Consider the following 24,549-nt stretch of genomic DNA (forward strand, 5'->3'; position numbering starts at 1 on the left):
CGTTCAAGTTGCCTAGCACCAAGGTGGGGGAAAAAGCGGCAAGTAATCCTGGTAACGACGACTGCTGTAAAGTGCGCCGGCGTTCCCAAGTGGATCCATGCCAGCCATACCCAGAAGGTGATACCTGACGAGGAGCCTGGAGCAGAAGGTTGTCCAGCTGAGGGATCTGCAGACGTTGGTCCTGAAGTAGCTGACGAAAGACGACCGAGCACCAGCCCAGTGGAGGGTCCTGTAAACGTTGGCCCAGAGGTAGCTGATGATGCGTGGCCAAGCACCAGTACTGCTAAACATCCAACGGAGGCTGGTCCAGAAGTAGCTGATGACGAGCTGCCGGGAATCTGGCCAGAGGATTGGATACCCATAGTCGATCTCTCTGGAGACCCACTCAGAACAAGAGAGCGAATAAGAGAAGACAGAGAGTGGAATAGTGAGGTCGAGCAAGGCACAGGCGAAGACCCTCAGATCATTGAGATTCACATCAAGTCTGAGGACGAAGAAGAGGGTCAGACAGGGACAGATCAGGTGATTGACACACCTCCACTGACTCCTGAAATCGAAAAGGGACAGACTAGAAATAGTGTAATAGTTCGAGCAGAAGAAAATCAAGGGATCGAAGTGCTTGAACAGGATCAGAGAGAACTAGAAGAACGTGTTCAGGACACAGAATCAGAGACATTTGAAAGCCAAACGCAAGTTTCACCTGAACCAGGCCAGCTTAGTAACCAGGCAGAAGAAATAGATACAAGACCTGGGACTAGTCAGACAGGAAGGGAAGAAACAGAAACCGAAGCGCAACCGACAAGTGAAAATAAAAGAGCATTAGGAGAAAGCTCGATCGCAGTGCCAGCCAAAAGACTAAAGAAAAAGAAGCACATTGAGCCAAGGTATGTTAAGAGACTGAAATTAAGAATAAAAACAGTCCAAGAGAAACTTGCAGATCTAAGAAGAAGTCCCCGAATTGCAGAAATACCTGAAGATAGCTCCAAGAGAAGAAGTGAGCGAATAAAAAGACAAAACGAAAAATATCAGGACCCGGAGTGGACCTACTTAATCTTGAAAAATTTTGAGGAACTTGACATCACTGACGAAAGTGACGGAGAACCAGTTGCTGAGTACTCTGAAGAAGAGGAAGACGAGCTCACCTGAGGTTGCACGGAGTAAGCTATCTGTGTAAACTTACAAAGAGGGGTTAAGAAATTTCTTCTGAGCCAAAATGTCTGAGTCAAGAACGAATGGAAGGCCTAGTTGCAGGGGTTGTAAAACATGCTGCAAAGTATGTGTATGTAGTATAGTTATAGTTGTATTAGTTTGGATAGGACTGACAGTTTTCATTCCCTTTATGGTTAGTAAAAATACTAATATTGACCCTACACAGATCACTGACACTGAAGAACTGACAACACGAAGTGTAGAAAGACGTGAGAAAGCACTCAAACAGACAAAACGAGACTTAGAAGCATCAGATGAGGAAGGACTACATTACCATGGAGTTAGGAATCAGAAACACTCAAATGTTTTCGCAAACTTGTTAGTACATTATGTAGAGACAATGGAGATAGAGGATTGCTATGTCTGCATGAAGCTACCTACTTCTGTAGCTGAAGGCGTGACATACCATCACTTGCCCCTGACATATGGAATTTCCTGTAGTATTTTAGCAAGCTTATTTTACAAAAGAGGACCGTTACAATACTATTACTTTAACAATGACGTGATCTTTTCTGAACTTCCCATTCGTGGAAATCTGAATCCTGTACATACCAAAAGTGACGTAATACGTTATATGGGAGACTACTTTTTGACTATAGGCAATATAGACATAGCTGAAGCACATAGAGACAACCTGACCTGTTCATTGCATGAACAAGAGAAAATATTTTTAAACATGGCAGAGAAGAGAAGGGAGAGTTTCCAAAGGAAGGCTAATGACAAAAGGCAGAAAACACCTAAATGGGCTGAGAACATGGAAAGCACCTCAACTGGCGGGGCGGGACCTGCTCTGTTGCTGGATTTCGAGAAGAAAGGGAAACTCTGTCTTCACCGCGAGAAGACTGATTATTATAATAACATTTTCATTGGTTCCAGTCAATGTGAACACAATTACAAGGTAATTGGAGGTTGGGGATTCAAAAATGGGTCAGAGCCTGTGTTTCCTGGAATTTATTATATATGTGGAGACAAGGCTTATTTCAAATTGCCGGATCACTGGTATGGAAGCTGCTACTTTGGCATTGTTTTCCCGAAAATATACCATGTGAATGAAATTGCTGGAAGCAATGAAAACACTAATGGCTTAGTGCGTAGTAAAAGAGAAAGCGTAGGTGAAATAATGGGTAGTATTTTTAGTGCACTGATACCTGGAGTGGGAGTGGTTCTGAACACTCACAGAATTTGCAAATTGTCCACAGTAGTGGATGTGCTGTCTACTGACACAGCTCATGGATTTCTGCTGGTCAATACCGAAATGGTTGCGATCAGATCAATGGTTTTGCAGGACAGACTTGCTCTTGACACCTTATTAGCAAAAGAGGGCGGAGTCTGCCGGACGTTAAAGGCGCAACATTGTTGCACTTACATTCCGGACAAAAGCGTGCAGCTCAAAAGATATGTGAAAAACATTACTAATTTGGAAAAGGAACTCAAACCACTCGAGGTTGACAGTGCCTGGAAGAGACTAGTTGATGGTCTCTCAAATGTAGGTCACTGGTTTGCTAATTTAGGTAGAAGCTTACTGTTCAAAGTACTGATGCCAATTGGAATTATAGGTCTTATCCTATTTTTCATATTCGTCTGTTGTAAATGCCGAAGACATACTAAGAAGTATCAGGTGAATGCGAGAGGAGTGAAACGGAATGCGGATGAGCTTGAATTGGAGGAAATGAATAATCAGATTTACAAAAGGGTGAAAAATTCTCACCCTACCAAAAATGAAAAGGAAAAACTGAATCGCATGTTGGAAGAGATAGAGTTGTACAAAGTGTGAAAGAAAGTTGGCATCTGGTTCCATTTATGTGTGATGATAGTAAATATCATCAAAGAGGGGATTGATAGAGCAAGATTTCGCATCGCGACTTGCTAGATTCATGAACCTCGATTTTGTTATAACCTCATAACAAACGTACATTATTATTAATATCTTTATTTTGGATATGCGTGAAAGGTAGCGAAGCTTGCCTATGTGTTCTACTAATACGATTAATCCGTGTCCTTAAAAATGGCCGCTGCTTGGCTTTCCGTTTCTGCGCATGCGTAAGGTATAGTCAGCTGACATGACGCAGTCAGAATTAGAGAGGGAAAAGGTGCGCATGCGTAATAGCAATAACGTGCTAAAGCTTTGTGCTGCTGCTCCTGTGATGTTATTCGTTGCACTTATTCACTAATGCATAGTATATTTTTATAATGATGAAACTAGAGTACGAACCTATAACATGTAATACATTCATTTATTTCTGTGTATTAATTTGTTTTCGCTTACTTTTCATGTATCCTCGACACTGAGGGGTGACGGGGCTGGGGAGTCCATCTTGGAGGGTATTTCTGCGCAGAATCAGCCGTGGTGCGGTGACATTGAAACCAAGCCAAAGAAGGTTGATGCCAGAGCCTGCATGGGAACGTGCACCTTCACCCAGCCAAGGCATCATGATTGTATTCTATTGTATCAAAATGTGTTCTTTCCATTGTATTCTCTGCGACTTCTCGTGGGAACCCCAATCTTGCTAGGCGGCACCCTAGGATGCTAAGTAGGGCTTGTAATAGTCTGTTCTGATTGGTGTGTTAACCAAATCCTACCTTAGGACCAATCAAAATTTGGGGATTCTGACACTTTGCAACATTGGGGGGTGGTACCCTGTCCCAAAACAGTATATCTAGCCTAGGTTCACCTAGGGAAATTGTCCGACTTGTCTGAATAGCTGACCTGTCACTGACCCAACGCACTCAATAGGTGACTTGAAGATACAGAGCGCTGGGGAGCACTCTGTCCGAATTTGACCATAGACTAAGGTTTTACTAAACCTTAAAAGTGCTGGCGGAGCACTTTGCTGGGAGTTCGTTGACCCAATCGGGGTCCTGACTGATAGCTGCAGAGAGGGTGGAGCGCAGGCGTTGCTTCCGAACTGCGGGTGCTGGTCGTGTCCTGGTGGTCCTGTCCTGATCCTAATCTGAGGGTTTCCTGTCCTGTCCTGGGTGTCCATTCTGCACTTGCTGTCCATTGAGGGGTATCCTTCCTTGAGGGTTTCCTGTCCTTAACTGACCCGTGGCCAGGGTTTGGTTTTTCACACCAGTCTAGGTAAATATCGCTCTAAATCTCTTGAAACTGCACCTTTCTATTTTTCTGTCTTTGCTTCAATAAAGACATATCTTTGCATATGATAAGTTTTCCATGCTGTCCGCAACTCATTGCATCTCATGAAACGTATGCATTTATTTTCATAGCGTGTTCCTATGTTACCCTTCCTTTTACAAAATCATTTTCCTATTTGAAGTTTATAATTTGTTTGATGTGTTCTATATATTTTCTCACTAAACTGAATGAAGAGATTTTCTGAAGTTATAGCGTGTCCTATTTTTCCACGTTAATCGAACTGTTTAGATTTCTAAGTTTTCCCATTCCATAGTATAAATGATACTTGCCCTAGTTAAATTCTTTATCACCCATGTCCACTCTTGTATGATTAGTTTACTAGCTTAGCAGGTTCCCAGTCGCATTTCTCTTGAAATCCAAATGTTTTTGCTTAACTGACTATCTGCTCAATGTAAGTTGGATTTTTCACACTGATTGAACTTTAGATAAAACTTTATAAAACTTCTAGTTGTCCGCGGTCATTTTATGAAAAGTAAAAGTCATTTAATGAAGTGTATATTTTTGCTGCCTTTCCTTTTACAGCTAGCTCCCTGATCCATTGTGGTCATAGGTACCCGTAACGGTGGATGGTAAGTCGGGTACACTAGAAATAATTGAAAGGAATCGCACAATTATTGGTAGTAGATTGTGACGTCATCCGATCAATGTATCTGGTGATTTGAAATATATGGGCCCGAAGCCGGAAGTGGCGAAATTATTGGTCGGGTGACCCGCGATCTCTAGCAGAAGCATCCTGTCTATTTGGAGTAAAGTCTGCACAAGTAGCCGAATTGGTTGCATTGACAAGAGCCTGTAAAATTGGAAAAAATAAAAGAGTAACCGTATATACTGACAGTCAGTACGGTTATGTGGTTGTGCATGACTTCGGCCAATTGTGGCTACAAAGAGAGTTTCTGACTTCTTCAGGTACTTCTATCAGAAATGGAAAAGTGGTACAGGAATTACTGGACGCAATCCAGTTACCAAAAGAATTGGCAGTGGTCAAGTGTACTGCTCACAAGTCGGGTGACGACCATGTGACAGTAGGTAATCGATATGCTGACCAAGTAGCCCAACATTGTGCCAGACATCGAATGTCTGTCAATATCAGACTGGGGGGATATGGAAACAGCTGCCAACTTATGGTGTTTGAGGATGTGCCTACATGGGAAGAATTGAGAGATTGGCAGCATGCTGCGACACCAAAGGAAAAGGGACAATGGAGAAAGCTTGGTTGTCAACAGAGAAGCGAGGATGGTGTCATTGTGGGCCCTGATGGTATGCCTGTGTTGCCTAACCGCCTGCTTGCTTCTATGGCCAGACTTATACATGGAGATACACACATTGGTAGGGATGCCATGATTCGTGTTTTCCAACAGACATGGTACAGCTCGAAGTTCAGGAAAGTAGCAGAGTCACTCTGCCAGAGGTGCTTGACATGTCAGCAGTTCAACGCTGGAAAGAAAACAGTAGTTGAGATGGGTAAAATTGGAAAGTCAGGAGGTCCTTTTGTAAGATTGCAGATTGACTTCATTCAGTTGCCCCTTTGTAAAGGAATGAGATATGTCCTTGTCATTGTCTGCCTATTTTCAAAATGGGTAGAAGCTTACCTGGCCAAAAAGAATGATGCCATCACTGTAGCCAAGTTGTTACTGCGAGAACTAATACCTAGGTACGGGGTTCCAGTCACAATTGAATCAGATAGAGGGGGGCATTTCCAGAATGAAGTAATTGACCAGCTCTGTAAAGCCTTCAAGATTACACAAAAACTGCACTGTGCATATCGTCGAGAGGCTTCAGGAGTGGTGGAACAAGTAAATGGCACTATCAAGTCGAGATTAGGGAAGATGTGTGAATCTACTTGCATGAACTGGATAGAGGCTTTACCTCTTGTTCTGATGGGAATCCGAAGTATTCCAGACCGAAATACAGGCCTGAGTCCCCATGAGATCCTAATGGGAAGAGTGATGAGACAAGCATGGGTACCAGGACACAAACTGATAAGCATTTCTGATGATTTGGTACTTGAGTACTGCAAGCAACTGGGTGACCAAGTGCGTTCTATCTCTCGCCAGATTGGGGAAGACGCCGTCGCCAGTCCAGCAACTCCAGTCCATAAATTGGTTCCAGGTGATTGGGTTGTACTCAAGAAACACACTTGTTCGAATTGCCTTGCACCGAAGTGGGGAAAACCAAGACAAGAGATTCTGGTGACCACAACAGCGGTGAAGTGTGCCGGTGTGCCGAACTGGATCCATGCCAGCCACACCAAGAAGGTGATCGAAGACGAGAAAACTGACGCTGAAGGTTGTCCAGCTGAGGGGTCTCCAGACGTTGGTCCTGAAGTAGCTGATGACGAACAACCAAGCACCAGTCAAGATGAGTGGATACCTATAATCGACCTGACAGATGATCCCATAAGAACAAGAAGTCAAACCTACTCAGACAGAGAGTGGAATAGTGAGGAAGAGACAGGAATAGGAGGAGACAATCAGATTATCGAAATCCATGTCAAATCTGATGGAGAAGAAGATCAGATAGGGACAGAACAGGTGATCGACACACCTCCAAGAACTCCTGAGGTTGAAAAGGGACAGACAGACATTAGGGCGAAAGTTCAAGCGGAAGAAAATCAAAGGTTCGAAGTGCTTGAACAGGACCACATAGAAATAGACGAATGTGTTCAGGATACAGAGATTGAAACGCCCAAAAGTCAAAACCAGTCTACACCTGAACAAGGTCAGCTTAGTAACCAGGCAGAAGAAACAGATATAAGACCTGGGACTAGTCAGACAGGAAGGGAAAAAGAAGAAGCAGAAGTGCCACAACCAAACGAGAATAAAAGAGCATTAGAAGAAAGCCAAACCACAGTGCCAGCTAAAAGACTCAAGAAGAAAAATAAAGAACCATGGTTTATTAAAAGACTGAGACTGAGACTAAAAACAGTAGAAGAAAAACTTGAGCAAAGAAAGCAAAGTTCCCGTAAAGCAGAGCAAACTGGAGAGAACTCCAAACGAAGAAGTGATCGAATAAAAAGAAAGAACGAGAGGTATCAGGATCCTGAATGGACTTACCTGGTGTTGGAGGAATTTGAGGATCTTGATATAACCGACGAAAGTGACGAAGAACAGACAGCTGACCAGTCTGCTGAAGAAGACGAACCAACCTGAAATTGCTCAGTGTAAGCTATCTGTGCAAAGTTACAAAGAGGGGTTGGAAAGCTTCTTTTAAGCAAAAATGTCTGATTCAAATGTGAATGGAAGACCGAGACGAAGTTGTTGTAAGACATGCTGCCAAGTATGTTTATGTAGTGTAGCAATAGTACTGATCCTTTGGATAGGACTAACTGTAACCCTTCCTTCTCTGATGAGTAAAAACCCAAGTTTGTACCTGAATAATAATTTACCTGATGACACTGTAGAATCACACACTAGAATTACACCACGAAGAGTCGACACTTTGGACAAACCACTTAGCCTGAAACAGAGACAGTTAAATTTAGAAGCACCAGATGAGGAAGCATTACACTTTAACAAGATTAAGAACAAGACTCATTTAAACGTTTTCGCAAACCTGTTATTGCATTATGTAGAAACTATGGAAATAGACGACTGTTATGTCTGCATGAAGCTACCTACTTCTGTAGCTGAAGGCGTGACTTATCATCACTTGCCCTTAACCTATGGAATTTCCTGTAGTATACTGACTAGCTTATTTTACAAAAGAGGACCTTTACAGTATTACTATTCAAACTATGACGTGACATTTTCTGAACTACCTGTTCGAAGAAACCTAAACCCTGTACAGACGACTAGAGATGTAGCTAAGTTCATGAGTGATTATTTTCTAACTGTAGGAAAAATTAATATAGATGATGCACATAAAAATAACCTGACCTGTTCTTTACATGAAAAGGAAAAAGAGTTTCTGGACATGGTAGAGAAAAGAAGACAGAGTTTCCAAAAGAAAGCCAAAGACAGGAACCATAAAGTTCCTAAATGGGCAGAAAGTATAGGGAGCACCTCAAATGGTGGAGCTACTGCTGCTATGCTCCTTGATTTCGAAAAGAAGGGGAAGCTCTGTCTTAAAAGGGAAATGACTAGTTATTATAACAATGTTTTCATCGGTTCCAGTGAATGTGAACATAATTACAAGGTAATTGGAGGTTGGGGTTTCAAAGATGGGACAGAGCCTGTGTTTCCGGGAATTTATTTTATATGTGGGAACAAGGCTTACTTCAAATTGCCCGATCATTGGTACGGGAGTTGCTATTTTGGTATTGTCTTCCCGAAGATATACCATGTGGGGAAAATCACTGGAAGCAATGAAGAAACTAACAAAGTAGTACGCAATAGAAGAGAAACTGCTGGTGAGATTGTAGGAGATATTTTTAGCGCAATAATACCTGCAGTGTGAGTGGTTCTGAACTCAAACAAAATTTGCAAATTGTCAACAGTAGTAGATCGGTTATCTACCGACACTGCTGGAGGTTTCCTGATGGTCAATACCGAAATGGTTGCGATCAGATCAATGGTTTTACAGAACAGACTTGCTCTTGACACTTTATTAGCAAAAGAGGGCGGAGTCTGCCGAATGTTGAAAGCGCAACATTGTTGCACTTACATACCTGATAAAAGCGTAGGAATCCAAAGGTATGTAAGGAACATTACAAATTTGGAAAAAGAACTTAAACCACTGGAGGTTGACAGTGCCTGGAAAAGACTTACTGATGGTCTCTCTGCTGTAGGTCATTGGTTTGCACAATTAGGTAGAGGTTTGTTGTTTAAGGTACTGATGCCAATTGCCATAATAGGCGTTTATCATATTCCTCATATTTGTCTGTTGCAAATGTTGCAAACACCAAAAGAAATACACTGTGAATAAGAGAGGTGGGAAACGGAGTGTGGATGAACTTGAATTAGAGGAACTGAATAATCATATTTATAAAAGGGTGAAAAATTCTCACCCTAACAAAGAGACTAAAGAGAAGCTGAATAGAATGTTGGAAGAGATTGAATTGGTAAATGTCTGAAAATGTTGGCATCTGATTCCATTGGTTTTGTGATGATAGTAAATATCATCAAAGAGGGGATTGATGGAGCAAGGATTCGCATATTACGCGACTTGCTTGAATTCATGAACCTCAAATAACATTAACAAAGTAAACCAACATGTTTTGTCTTACTAACGTCCCTTTATTTTTGACATTTGGGGTGTCCTAGAGACGCTTGCCTATGTGTTTACTAACTCAATAACGCTTGTCCTTAAAAATGGCCGCTGCTTGGCGGGTTTCCTTCTGCGCATGCGTTAGTCACACTCACGTGACGTGACGTACTTGCAGTTCTGGTGGGAATCTTTGCGCTTGCGCATTGGCTTTAAGATGGCTGCTTTGTGTCCTCACATGGTGAAGCTTGCGCTGATGCTTCTGTGTTATTGTTTTTTTTTTGCACTAAAAACCTAATGCCATAGTTTATATAAAGTAAGGGGTATAGAGTAGCTATTCATGGTATACAGTGTATTCATCTGTTTCTGTGTTTTAATTTGTTTTCGCTTACTTTTCATGTACCGCGATTTTGAGGGTCTGAGGGACACTCGTGAATCCATATTGAGATACCTTTCTGCGCATGACAGTCTTCTGCCGGTGGCATTGAATTGCTGCCAACCAGAGGTCTCAGCCAAAATGTGCCTGGGAAGATGCACCTTCACCCAGCAGAAGAAGCTGAAATATCCTGCAAAAGTTACATTTGTATAAGTTTCTTTGTATTCTGTAAAGTATGTCATGGGAACTCCAAAATCAATAGGCGGTCCCAGAGTATGTTAATGCAGGCTTGTAGAAATGAAATGTGATTGGTGTGTTGACCTATCCTACTTGGGGACCAATCGAAATTGGGGATTCTGACACTCGCAACATTTGGGGGGTGGTACACTGACCCGAAAACAGTATAACTAGCCTAGGTTTAGCTAGTGAATTTGTCCGACTTGTCCGAATAGCTGACCTGTCACTGACCCAACGCACTCAATAGGTGACTGATACAGAGGGCTGCGGAGCACTCTGTCCATAATTGCCATAGACTCAAGGGGTTTTGCTAAGAAACCTTAAGTGCTGGCGGAGCACTTTGCTGGGGAATTCGCTAACCCAATCGGGGTTCTGACTGATAGCTGCAGAGAGGGTGGAGCGCAGGCGTTGCTTCCGAACTGCGGGTGTTGGTCGTAACTTGGTGGTCCTGTCCTGATCCTAGTCTGGGTTTCCTGTCCTGTCCTGGGGTGTCCATTCTGCACTTGTTGTCCCACTGATGACTGTCCTTCCTTGGGGTTTTTCCTGACCTTAACTGACCCGTGGCCAGGGTTGGTCTTCACACCATTCTAGGTAAATATAGTGCTGAAAACTCTATACTGCACCTTCTATTTTTCTGTCTTTTGCTTTAATAAAGACATACCTTTGCATATGTTGATTTGCCATGCTTTTCGCAAAACTACTGAATGGAAAGCTCATACGTTATTGTTGTTATCTAGCATGTTCCTATTATTCCCCTTCCTTTAAGTACATTTTCCTCGATATTATTCATGAAATATAGATGTGTCTGATCTTTACCTTTAAGCTGACTCAATGATGGTCCTGAAATTCTAGTATGTTCCACTTCTTCCCCTCCTATAGGTATATGTTATTTAGAGCTCTCGTAATTCAAATTTCAAAGTTCTTTCCCATTTCCATTCATCCAAGGCATAGGTGTCCACTAGTGACATTATAAAATGTTCTACAACCTTCCCCATGTTTAGTTATTCCCAGTTAAAGACTAACTCTGAGATTTCTGATTAAGCAGTTTCCCTGTTCATAATTTCTCCTTAGACTCATAAATGATTACCTTGATCTATTTCCTTTATGGATACGTGCTCTTTATTATCTTGGTTATTGATTGTTTACTGGTTATAAATCTCATGCTTTTTGAATTTGAAATCTAGATAAAATCTTTAAAACTTCCCCGGAGTCTGTGTTTTTTTATGAAATACAGAAGAATATAAAGTTGGTATTGTGTTGTTTGCCTTTTTCCTTCACAGCTAGCTCCCTGATTCATGGTGGGTCATTAGGTACCCGTAACGGTGGATTGGTAAGTCGGGTACAATAGAAATATATAGGAAGGAACTGGGTTACTGGTAGTAGAGCGAAAGGTTACCCGATTAATGTATATGATCTATTGAAGTTTATGGGCCCGATACGTATATGGTAAATTGGTTGGTCGGGTGACCTGCGCGCTCTATCAATATGACCACCGAAGGCCCTGATTTTATATTAAAAACAGAGCTTTGGACTATACCATTTCCAGCTGAAAGGCAATATTTCTTTCCATGTGGTCCCATACCTGGCTTGTCACGCAGTTTGGTGCTTACTTTCCCTCCATGTTTCCGCACCCAGGCTAATGTGCTGCGTAGCTAAATTCATATAAGGTCCCAAAGGTGAGACCGATTGCATTGCAAATGCTTGTTTAACTTAGTAATGGCTGTGTGCTTTGAATGAAGAATATAAATGAATGTAAATGGGCAGCACTTGGATTCTTCTGAAGAATCCTACATTAGCTCCCCAAAGCAGAGGATTTTCTATTACTACCATCTCCAAATCAGGCCTGAAACAATATTGTGAACGAGGGGCCACTCATTTCCCTTCAATCCAGAATGTATAGACCTCAGCCACCATGGAATGAAACTTACCAATGTGAGGTCCATACATGTGATACCAAAACGAGAGGCACTGCTTCTGGACTCCAGAAACGGGCTTCTGCGGGTAGGTGTGAAGGCGGGTTCTGGTGCCACGATGCAAACCAGAGGATGTGTCTGCATAGAGGAATTTACCTAAGAACCAAGAAAAGGCTGTTCATGACCAACAGACTTGCAAGTATTTGAAACAACATCACAGGTTAACACTGGAACATGAAGGCTAATAGTAGTGTGCGCTCATCTCAAAGACATGGCAGCCCTATGTGGCTACTGTCTTAGAGATAACTGGCCATGTTCAATGGGATGGAAGGGATAATGCGGCCAAGTGAAACCAAGTTATATGCCCACATTACACACAAACAGTATTACAGCACATGGCACGAAGCACCCATATCTGCATAACAGGAAGCACTCATTAAAATTATTAGCATGAGTAGATGGTTCAATCTGCTGTCTGAAGGACAAAAAATCCTCTGCCACCATGTCATCATTTTCAAGCCAACCGATGTCAAGAGCGGAAAGTCATAACCAAGATTAACTATTGGATTTAACAAACATATGAAAGCACAAATGTCAAACACTAAGAACCAAAACACTGGCAGAGTTATATAGACTGGTTCCGCAAACTGAACTGCATGGTGGCTGTCCACTGGCTGTCTTGTTCTGGTTTCCACTGACCAGTCATGCTTTCTGTTGAAATAACATTGTCATAGTTGCAACTCTAGTTGGCAGGCTCTACAGAGATGCCAGCCTATCAGCAATGAGAATGAATTTTCCTTTTATGCTTTTGTTGCATGAATTGAGAGCTCATGGTAGCTTATAATGTGGCTCTCTAAGTTGCGCCAAACCTGTATCTTCATTTTCCTCTTCTCTCAATAGGGTATTTTTCAACAGCAACAAATTCATTAAAAGCATGTACTAGTCAAATGTATCCATTTGTTGTTAGGATATTGTGTTTTTTAATGTCTGGGAAGATCAGGTAGGATAAATACTAACACAGGTGGTATTTGCTAAGGGAAGACCATCCTGGCTAAAGATGATGCTACACAGTGATCTCACCAGAGGAAGACCAGGAGTTGAATGCCCATAGACACCGAACATTTCCATCATTCTCAGCAGAAGTGGCCCCCCAGAAAAATGATGAGAGGCATCAGAGGAGAAGCCATTCAGTTAAGTCATTTCTGGGATATTACTTCCCAAATCACAGTCTGGCAGGCTGGCACTGCGCTGAAGCCACTACGGCACTCAACTGTTGCTTTAGCATCTTGAGATGAGGATTCAAGCCAATACAGCATGTAGCACAGGAAATGTAAGAACAAAACCTCTTCTGGCACGAAACTGTGTGTAGAGATGGTAATGACAAAATGTTCTGGAGTGGTAAAAAGTATCATAATGTCGGGACATATATTTAAGCACTTGAGACCCTGTTGTGCAGCAACTCCCAGACTATATCAGAAGATAATTGGCTGGATGCGTGGCACCTCCTTTCACTGCAGTTGTAAGAAGGCACCAATACCCGCAGAACACCTTCCTCCCCACAGCAATCTTGGTGTTCCAAGCCGGAGGCTCTCAGTTGTTTACAGGACTTGAGCTCAAGAACTGGAGAGAAGTCAACGTATACTGAACTTGAACCTCAATCAGAGTTCCAAAATGTGGTGTGAGCATTGAGTACTCTCTGTAAGCACAGGTATCCATGGTATTCCTTCATCATTAGTAAACACAGAGATCTGAAACACAGTGCCATAGTCTGTGAACTATGCATACCTTTTCCAGTAGTATGGTCAAAATTAGGCTTGTTGTTAGAGACAGGATCTTGGCTCGCATCCCCAAGTGCCCATTCAAAGTCATCTCTTTGGTCCTGGTACCAGCCACACAAATCAGTCTCAAAGTTGCAAGAAATTTCCACTGGGGATGAAAACAGAAGCAAAGCTTATAATTGGAAAAACATATGCAGTCACATCTTTCAATAACTAATTATCTACTGCTTTATTTACTATCCTGTGCAGCTGATCAAGATTGTCATGTCGTCTGTTAACGACCTTACCTTTCTTACCTTTCACTTGTCATATATGCTTAGCGTGTGAGAAATTAATAATGTAAAATCCAACCATTCCACTTAATTACATGTTCATGCCAATTAAAAAAAATTCAATTTTTTTTATGTTGTCATACACCACAAACTCACTCAAACGAGCAATCAGAAACATGGTCAGCGATTAGCATATATACAAAAATAACATATAAGATCTAGCTGAATTACTTTGTGCTAATCTTGTAGAGGGTTTCACATACACCATTGCAGTGTGTACAATCAAATCTCCATCCTAAGTACCCCTACAAAAATACTATGTAGCTCCCTAGTGGCATCTCAATCAAAGTGTCCTAGCTTTAATGTCAATATTTTTCAGGTTCATTCAGGACATCAAGCCGTACAGTTTCTTCCTATTTAGATCTTAGCCAAATACATCATAGAGTAGTCAGTTAGGGAGCCTCAGCATTACTTCAACTAAGTGAAATTGGCAGAGGCATATTACATGGGTCTAACATTTCATTTTAGAAGATCAAGGGCCTGATTTGGAATTCAGCAGATGGGTTACTCCATCATAAACATGACAGATATCTCGCCTGCCGTATTGCAAGTGTCATTGGAAATAATGCAATTGTAATGCGGCAGACGGAATATCGGTTTGCGACGGAGGATCCCAGATACTGAACTCTAAATCAGGCCCCAAATCTTTAATCCAATCTTTCACTATTGGAGCTGGTCCTCTTTCCCAACAAAGAGACATTCTTCTCTTTGACAACAGCAGCTCATATGCAACAACTTTGCATACTCCTGCTGGAACCTTAGCTAAATGCAATTAGAACTGCCAGTAAAGGTGAGGCTCAAGCTGTACACCTATCACATCTGACTGTATCACAATTTTGTAGACCCATAATATACACACCCTCAAGAAATACCATGCTAAATGACGCTTTGCATCCTGTGCACATCGCATCTTCAAGTAATCTGATCTCTTTCAGGCGGTAGACAGCCATTACGAAGCAGGTACCGTTACCATGCATACCAATACCATGCAGGATTTTACAACGCATATGCCTTTACAGCGCATGCCTTTACAATTAATTTCCTTGTAAAGGCATCAATAGTAAAGGCACATGCATTTTTTTAAATGTAAGTATTAGGCAAGTATTTAGCATTTATATATCTATATATGAAATGTTGTTTTAAAGGGTTTAGGGTGGGCATTTTTAGGGTTTAGGGTGGGTGTGGCTAGGGCTTTAAATGTAAGTTTAGGTAAATTTATATATTTTTTTGGGGGGGGGGTTTAAAGGGTTTACGGTGGGCATTTTTAGGGTTTAGAGTGGGTATGGGTTTTTTGGGTGTCGCGGATAATTTTGGGGTTTAGGATGAGTACGGGTTTTTGGGTGACAAGGGTAATTTTAGGGTTCTGGGTGGGTAAGGGATTTTAGGTGGCAAGGTAATTTTTTTAGAGTTTAGGGTGGGTATGGATTTTTAAGTGAAAAGGGAATGTTTAGAGTGGGAATGGGTTTTTGGGTGGCAAGGATATGTTTTAGGGTTTAGAGTCGGTATGGGGTTTTGGGTGGCAAGGGAATTGTTAGAGTTTAGGGTGGGTATGAGTTTTTGGGTGGCAAAGGTAATTTTAGAGTTTATGGTGTGTATGAGTTTTTGGATCGCAAGGTATTTTTTCAGGGTTTAGGTTAGATATGTGTTGAGGGGTTTTGAGGTTTCAAGGAGATATATAATATATGTGTATTTGCTATATATGTACATATACACATGCACATTGATATGTTGTTATGCGTGTGTAACTATATAAAAATATACATATATATGCATATATATACATATATTTATTTAAAGAAATATATATATATGTGTGTTTGTGTGTGTGTGTGTGTGTGTGTGTGTGTGTGTGTGTACAAATAAAATGTTTGCACCTACCTGTAATTTTTTAGCAAGCATATGCCTTTGCCATGCATGCCTTTACCACGAAAAAGTATTTGACAGGAAAATATAAACCCTCTATATATATGGAAGACTGCTGTAATTTGCTATTTATATTGCACTTTAATATTTATTCTTACCTGTTGGAAACATATGACTGGGGACCAACTGGAAAAATAAAGAAAAAAACATGCAACTCACAAGTGATGGTGTTTGAGGAGTTTGTGCCGCCGTATAACAGGTCATAGAAGACCACCACCATGTAGTTGGAAGTCAGCAATGGATTGGATTTGAGTATTAGTGTAGGTGCATGCAGTCTAGACTTCCCTGCCATCCCTGCAAGACTGCTCCATGCTTATACCGTACATGCCACTGGGTTAACACAATCTAGAGTTCTACGTTCATGTGTATTGTGGCCAATAGGCAAGGACGCACTATATCTTCTTCTACCACCAAATGTGGCATAATTGGCTTAAGAAAATATCAAGCACGGGTATGCATCGCCTGAGCAATATAATAATAGTATAAATGAAAATTAGGTGCAGCAACCACCCCCCTTTGTAGGCAGGATAAGTGTTTCCCATTTAATACTGGGTGATTTACCAGTCCATGCTGGTGTAATTATTAAAGTTTTAAGTTCCCAGAAGAATTCTCCATTTTAAAAAATTGATATATTTATGTATAAATCTATCAAGTTAGGGAATAGCTCCATCTTCATAAGCACTATAAAAGATAGCGACTGATTAATCGATTGTCAAATTCTTAATTTATCTTTTGTTACAGAACTATAATTTTCATATTGTAATAGTTCCAATATTCCTGTGTACCTTAATACCTTGGTATGTAACCAAATCGTCTGACCACATCAGGGAATATTCCAATGAACATTGGACAGTGGAATCCAATAGTGGAAATGTGGTAAATTTTTCTAAATATATTGCGATTCCTAAAAATCCACTGAACTGAACACATTCTCTGATGATTGATGAGAGATTATTTGTTTTTTCCCCAAACATCAGTACGTCATCTGCATATAGTGGAATAAGCAACTTGCTCATTCGGAGTGTAATCTCCCTCTGTGAATGATCTTCACATAGAAAATTTTCTTGTAGTTCTTTACCTTTGGCAAATAGCAATGAGAGTGGGCATCTCTGGTGTGTATGTCCTGAAACAGGAATGGGTGCAGAAACAGCCAGATTTAGCCTAATGAATGGAGTCATGAACTCATACCCCACCCCTATTCTTCGCCATGTCAACAAAACCTGACCCACATAGAAGGTTTGTGAGCCACCACTGGCTCACATAAGGATCAAAGTAAGTAGTTTTTGGCCCCACCATATATAGATGTGTAGATGGCAAAAAATGTTGGCACTAATATTGAAGAATTTAGTTTTTGGCTTACTTCTTATTTTGAATTGTGTAGTTCAATTATTTGAGTGGTATTTCTAACAGAAATGTTTTTCATATGAGCATGCTGTACATAGGAAGATTGTTGTATTCAGAGGATACATATATAGGCAATGGACTGGCAGATAACTATTGCACTTATTGTATTCTATAGTATAGTGGTTTCCTATGCCTAAATGGCCCAAAACCACTTACATGAGTGAGACACGGCTATTGATAATAATTACAATCTGTTCAATAATAACTCATTTTTATGTATCACTTAATATCACACTTAAGAAGTGTTACTATTAACCAAGTTTGTTTAATGGTATTTCATTTATCGAAGTTATATGGATGGAAGACTTAGTCAGCCTACCCATTTCTGAATGTTTTGAAGGTGAGACTTCAACTCACTGAGCCATAATTACATTACTCATTCAATGACAGATTTGGATATCTGGATAATAAAAATAAATGAATTTGTTTTGGTGCCCATTCATCATGAGGGTTCTTTTTAAGGTTGTTCCAGTGGAGGGGATGGCACACTGGTTGCAGGCAGTGATTTCCAAAAAGGATCCTAATATGTTCAAGGACTAGGTTCGTGATGCGACACAAGGATATTTAGAAGAGCAATTAGTTTCAAGCTGGAGAAGTACATATTCTGGATGGTAGTGTAAATAGAAGTACTGTGGACAGTTCTTTGGATCACTTTAGAGACCTAAGGGAGTAGCTTGTAAAGGGCTCATTGTTAAGCAGACAACCAGCCAATCTGGTGCCAGTAGGTATGAGTCTAGGCATGCTGAAGATGGTGGTTGTTGCAAAGTTAGTTCTCTGTCCGGGGGGATCTAGAATACTAAGGCAGATGGACCAAAAGGCTGGGGCAGTAAACGACTCTGCTTGACAAGGATGTTGTTTTACCAGTGTTCCAAACCTGTAACATGGCAGCGGTGTCTGTGTTGATTATAATGCAATCTAGCGCCATGCCAGGACTGACAAGCACCCCAAGGTTGTAACAAAGGTGAATGGAGCCAGGATGCTAAGGGGAATGTGGACGGAAGCTGGTAGAATTCCAAATGGCATGGATGTGGGGAAAGAATTAACATTTTGGAGGCGTGCAGAATGAGAGTGGAGCACCATGAAATGTTGGACTATAGATTATTAGTCAGACATGCAAGTCTTGATGGAGGGACAGAGGGTTGGGGATGGGGTAAGAAAAACACACCAAGGAGATATTGTCATTTAAGATGGTGTAGATGGAAAGTCATCAAGATGGAATCTTTAAGGATTTCCAAATTTATGGAGCGAGCGAGGAGCGCCAGGACATGGAGAAGGAGTGGTAGGTGAGCTAATATGAAAACAAGTCTAATGCTGATCCATATGCTTCAAGGGTAGCAAGTGTTTTGATCTATAAAGGATGTTCATCCGTGGTCAAAAAAAGCAGGAGGGACCAGAAACTCTCAAAAGAACCATCAGTCATTGGGGTCAACATAAGTGATAAAGTTTGAGACATGTGAGTGTAGCCTCTGTGAAAGACCATGGATTCATTTTTTGGAAATTGTTATGTGCCCACCCTCTAGAAAGTAACATACAGGGACCATGGCCGATTTATGGCAGGCATGCTATTGTGCTAACAATGGGAGGTGAGCAACACCTACTTCTTGCATTAGCTGTGTTCAGCTCGCAGTCCAGAAACTGGATGTTTTTAACACCAGGGCTTTGTTTGTTGTCTTCATTTAGATGCGCCCAGCCTCGGATCATGACCTATTGCAAGACAGAATAAGAAACCGTGAGGTGCACATTCCCACACTCTAGTCATGTGCCATGCTCTTCAAACTCCTAGCAGCTACAACCGTGGCTATGCTCTTCTTGCAGGACCAGCAACAATTCATCTCAGCCATGCATATTCCCTCAAGCTTCTAGACCCATCAACAGAAATACACCACAGACCACATACGTAAATGCTTATGCGTTTTTTACCCCATTTCCAATCCATGGGATTAATTCAGTGCATCCAATCCAATGCACAACACCCTTCAGTAATCAACTTGTTTATTTGAAGGGGCCGTGCATGTTCTCTTCACTTTAACACAAAAATACGTGAAAGAAAATAATGTCTGTCCTTAGCTGCTACTGAACCTGAGGCTCATGGCCCTCATAAGAGAGTGAATAGTTTGGATTAGTGCTGAGGGTCACGTGATCTGCAAAGGAGAGCCAATTTCATTGTTGTTGAAAACAATTATAGTGTAGGCTTGCAGGTTTCTGGTCATTCAGGGACAAATAGGAGTTTACACTGTGTCACCGCTTAGGGAGTGCTTGGGCACAGTGAGGAACAGGCGTCCTGAGAAGTGAAGTAAGGAACAGAAATAACTGCATCTTCAGAAGAGTTCTTCAGAGTTCCCAGCTTTTTAAGAGCTACAGAAGATTTGTGAAAGGGTACAGGAACATTTACTGAGCTGACTTCTATAAAACAACTTACAGAGGCCTTTGATACTATGGGGTCCATTAGGATGTCGGGCGGTGGCACCACCGCGGCGATGGCGGGGCGGAAAAACAGCTTTTTCCGCCCGCGAGCAGCGGAACTCACGTCCGCCACATTAGGATAGGTAAACACAGGTCATTTCCCGTCCGCCGCGGAGCGCCGCGCTCCGCCATCAAGGTGCGCCCGCCACCGCGGCGGCTGTAGCCAATCGAGACCCTCCGCCGCGGCCGATGACGTCCGCCCCGCTCGACAAATTAGGATGGCCCAAACAAGCAGACGCACGGCAGCGGAGACACCGCACAGCTGAAGCAGGCGGAAAGTCGACAGCGGAGCACGAACGCCGAGACCCGACATGAACCCCATGGACCCAGCCCTCCACATGCATCCGGTCATGTACCTGCTGCAACACTATCGCCAGATGGGCCGCCGCGGACGCCGTCGCAGGTACGCCACTACACATATGCACCACACATCTCACATGCCGACACAGGGCCCAATCACAACACTGGCATCCTGCTGGGGGGCACAACACATCCACATGGGCACCCACACATCACCCACCTCACAACAAGGCACCCCACGGCATCCGGAACACACAACGTCCGCCAACCTGCAGCAACGTCACGGTCACGGACACGTCACCGCCGCGGTCAACACATGCGCACTATGCAGAAGGCAGGGCAACACCAAGGCATGGCCAGGTCCCAAACATCACAGTGACACACCACCCCGACCAACACTGCACCCCACCGAGCTAATCACAGGCCAGGTGCCTATCCCGTGCACCCCCATGCACACCAACAAGCACTGTAACAACAAGCACAATACGCACACACTGCGACACACAACCAGGAACACAGGCACTGCAGGATTGGCTGACAACGAACACACAACACCAGTGCACTCCCCACAGCCCACACAATTGCATACAATCATCCACACAGGGCAAGACAAAACAAACAACAGGCATACAACTCCTGGCTGACACGTGTGTCTCACACCATACAGGGGCACACATACATACACTACAAACTAACACCCTTCACACTGCACACCTCTGCCACACCCAACACCACACATGCCATGTAAGCCATGCCACCAGGACTAAGGGCCAACACAAGACGACCATACACATACACGCCTGGGCACACAGAAAGGAAAACACACACACCTCATCACATCATAGACATCGACTAAACCACAGCACAGCTGCACACCCTGTGCTGCCAGTGTCCCCCAAGGTGACCTGTGAACAGTGTATGCAGCAATAGCAATTCACCAACACGAAAACTGCATGGCCTGTAAAATAGCCATCACAGAGTACAACATCAGCAGGGCCAGAATGGACTGAAGACCCTGTCCCCCCTGTCTAAAAATCATATGGCCACATAGAGCCTTGCAATGGTGATTTACAAAATAGAGCATGGTACTCAGTCAAGCATATGCAAACAAGAAAAGGACTTTAATCAGTAAGGAGACTGAGAAAACACACCATAAGTAACTGTATGTATTCACATATTGCACTGATGTAGCTACACAACATTAGTAGACACCAGCAAGTCACAAAATCATGTACAAATGGCACAGACTATGCACTGGTCAAACACAATCGGGAAGTGCAGAGTCCTTGGCAGGGCAGGGTACAGCACATCAGAGCAACAGGCCCAGAGTCCTTGGCAGGGCAGGGGAGAGTACATCAGAGCAACAGGCCCAGAGTCCTTGGCAGGGCAGGGGAGAGTACATCAGAGCAACAGGCCCAGAGTCCTTGGCAGGGCAGGGGAGAGTACATCAGAGCAACAGGCCCAGAGTCCTTGGCAGGGCAGGGTACAGCACATCAGAGCAACAGGCCCAGAGTCCTTGGCAGGGCAGGGGGAGAACATCAGAGCAACAGGCCCAGAGTCCTTGGCAGGGCAGGGTACAGCACATCAGAGCAAAAGGCCCAGAGTCCTTGGCAGGGCAGGGTACAGCACATCAGAGCAACAGGCCCAGAGTCCTTGGCAGGGCAGGGTACAGCACATCAGAGCAAAAGGCCCAGAGTCCTTGGCAGGGCAGGGTACAGCACATCAGAGCAACAGGCCCAGGAACACACCCAGATCGCTAACAATGGTCTAGAGTAGCACACCTCTGTGTGGCACAGGCGTCTGAGGGTGTTGACAACTCACTCCTGGCTGTCATGTGGAGTGGGACCTGGCTGTGTGTCAGGGACTGCAGGTCCACTTGACTGGTGTGACAGAGGGACATGTGATGTGGCTATAACAGAGGGCCTGCAAGGTGGAGGGCTGTGCGGACCAGGTGGCACCGTGGCACGTGGAGGTGGAGTCATGCACGCCCTTGACACAGTGTGGGTGGGAGAGGTTGGAGGGGTGCCCTTCCACTTCTTTGGAATGTGAATTTGCTTCCCTGTCATGGGGTTGATGGGAAGTGGCGTTGACACCACCGGCACACCCCCCAACTGTCCCACATCAGGGGCAGACACTGGCACTCCCTCTGGAGAAGTGCTTGATCCTGCAGTACGCTTGGGCTGGATACGCCTCCGGACCACCTTACCCTCTCTGGAAGGTGTACCCCCCACAGTGACCACCTTCCCACTTACCCCAGGGGTGGTGTCTACAGTGCCCTCCTGTCCCTTCTTGCCAGGGATGGCCACAACACTGCCCTCCTCTACCTGAGTCACTGGCCTGGACACAACACTGCCCTCCTTTCCCACAATGACTGGGCTGGTCACAACAGGGGTCTCCTCTGCCACAATGACTGGGCTGGTCACAACAGGGGTCTCCTCTGCCACAATGACTGGGCTGGTCACAACAGGGCTTCCCTCCACCTGCCTCGATGTACTTTGTTCTGGGGTTGATGTGGTAGGTGGTTGTGTCCCTGTGCTCTCCCTAGGTGTAGCCATGACATCCCACACATCCTCTGTGGGCATAGCTGAGTCAATTTCTGGTGATGCCTCTGCAGCATGTGAGCCTGGTGTCTGACACAATGCTCTTCTGGCCTTGCTCTTCTGTGACTTCACCTTGTCTGTGCATATTGGGGGGGCCCTGCTCTTCTTTGGGGATGGAGTCTGTGGACGGGATTGTTTGCTTTGGGTCTGACCTGTGCTCCTAGTGTTGTATCGTTTAGTTGATGTATGTCCCAAGTGCTCACTGTCATCTGTTGTGGCCACTGACTGGGTGGACGTCACAGGCACCTGAGCTGCAAAGGGGGCATGTGCTTGTTGGAGGGCTGACGTCACTGTACCTGACAATGACAGGAGTGTACGATGTAGGCCACCCACGTCAGAGTGTATGCCCTCCATGAATGCCAGAACCTGGCCTAATTTGTTATCGTGTGCACTGAAGGCATTGAGCAGGGCGGTCTGGCCCACGCAAAGTTGCCGCAGGAGCTCTACGCACTCTGCACTGAGGGCAGCAGGGGGAACAGGTGCAGGTGCAGCGGTGCCATGTGTGAATGTCACACGTCCCCTCTTAGTGACACGGATACGGCCAGCCCCAGAGGAAGTGGATGGGAGGGTGGGCAGTGGCCGCTGGTAGTCAGATGCAGCAGCAGACTCCCCATCTCCTGTGGCTGCTAACAGGGACGCATCCCCCCTGCCCTCAGATGAAGTGGTACTCTGTGTCTCAGCCACAGATTCCTCATGCATACTCCTGTCACCCTCAGTAGCGCTGGTGTGGTCAGTGTCACTTGGCTCCGTCTCACTTTGCTCTGCTGCGGCTGTCATGCTGGTCTCGCCACCACTTTCAGGATCATGTTCCGCCGTGGTGTCTTGCAAATCTGCATTAGTGACAAAAACATGGTTGTATAAGTGTCATTGTCTGGTCACACAATATCAGATCAATGCAGCACATGAGAGGCCTAGAGCTACATGGTAACCACCACACCCTCCAATCACTGTGCAGCTACACACCATATAGACCACAACAGTGCCTGTCATGCGGACAAACAGGCAGGAGTGGACCAATGTCGATGACACACAGCACTACACCCTGCCCATGGATGGTGTCCCCCCAGCCCACATTGACCTGCCCCATGGACATGATGTAGCCACAACAAACATCACCACTTACAGACCAAAAGGGATCCAGAGGGGAATACACACACCTGTATTGTCTACACATGCCACATTGTCAAATAGGCCATTACAATCACCATGTGCCAATCTGGGTTCACATTGTCGTCAGATGTGTGGGCCACTACCATGAAGGTGCATGCAAAGTAGACAGACATGGTGTCACACTCATTAAGTGGACACAGCTGTACGGCATAATAGGGACTCCACCCACCATCACAAAGAAGAGTGACCATGTGGACAACAAAATATCTGTCAAGGACTGAAACCTGCAGGCAGAAGCTGCACAGTAAGGCCATGGTGGGCCAATGCCTCATACAGACACACATCACAGTTGCCACTCACATCACATATCACAGCATGGCAGCACACGCACATCACATGTGTCACCGCTGCCACAGGCACTCTACACATGCATCCACTCCCAGACAAACTCTCCCTCCCCGGATACTCACCATCTCTGTCTTGCTGCTGAAGCCCCTTCAGACGTGCATCCAGGTCTGGATTGGTCACTGCCAGTATGCGTCCCATCAGCGGAGTCATGGTGCGCCGTGCCACACGCCCTGTGCGTGGTACCATCCCCAAGGTCATCT

At 44.1% G+C, this 24,549-nt stretch overlaps 1 protein-coding gene across 1 annotated transcript in view; it reads right to left on the minus strand.

Moving 5' to 3' along the window:
• The window catches only part of MAMDC4 (MAM domain containing 4), a 569,927-nt gene that overhangs the window by 210,293 nt on the left and 335,085 nt on the right, over window positions 1-24,549 (minus strand). The window contains exons 16-18 of the mRNA XM_078642067.1: window positions 19,067-19,172; window positions 13,817-13,957; window positions 12,047-12,187 (exon numbers count right to left, since the gene is read on the minus strand). Of these exons, the coding sequence (XP_078498193.1) occupies window positions 12,047-12,187; window positions 13,817-13,957; window positions 19,067-19,172 (388 nt within the window). The remainder of the gene's footprint in view (window positions 1-12,046; window positions 12,188-13,816; window positions 13,958-19,066; window positions 19,173-24,549) is intronic.

Source organism: Lissotriton helveticus, chromosome 5_1 (genome assembly GCF_964261635.1).
Source record: "Lissotriton helveticus chromosome 5_1, aLisHel1.1, whole genome shotgun sequence".
Taxonomy (NCBI): Eukaryota; Metazoa; Chordata; class Amphibia; order Caudata; family Salamandridae; genus Lissotriton; species Lissotriton helveticus.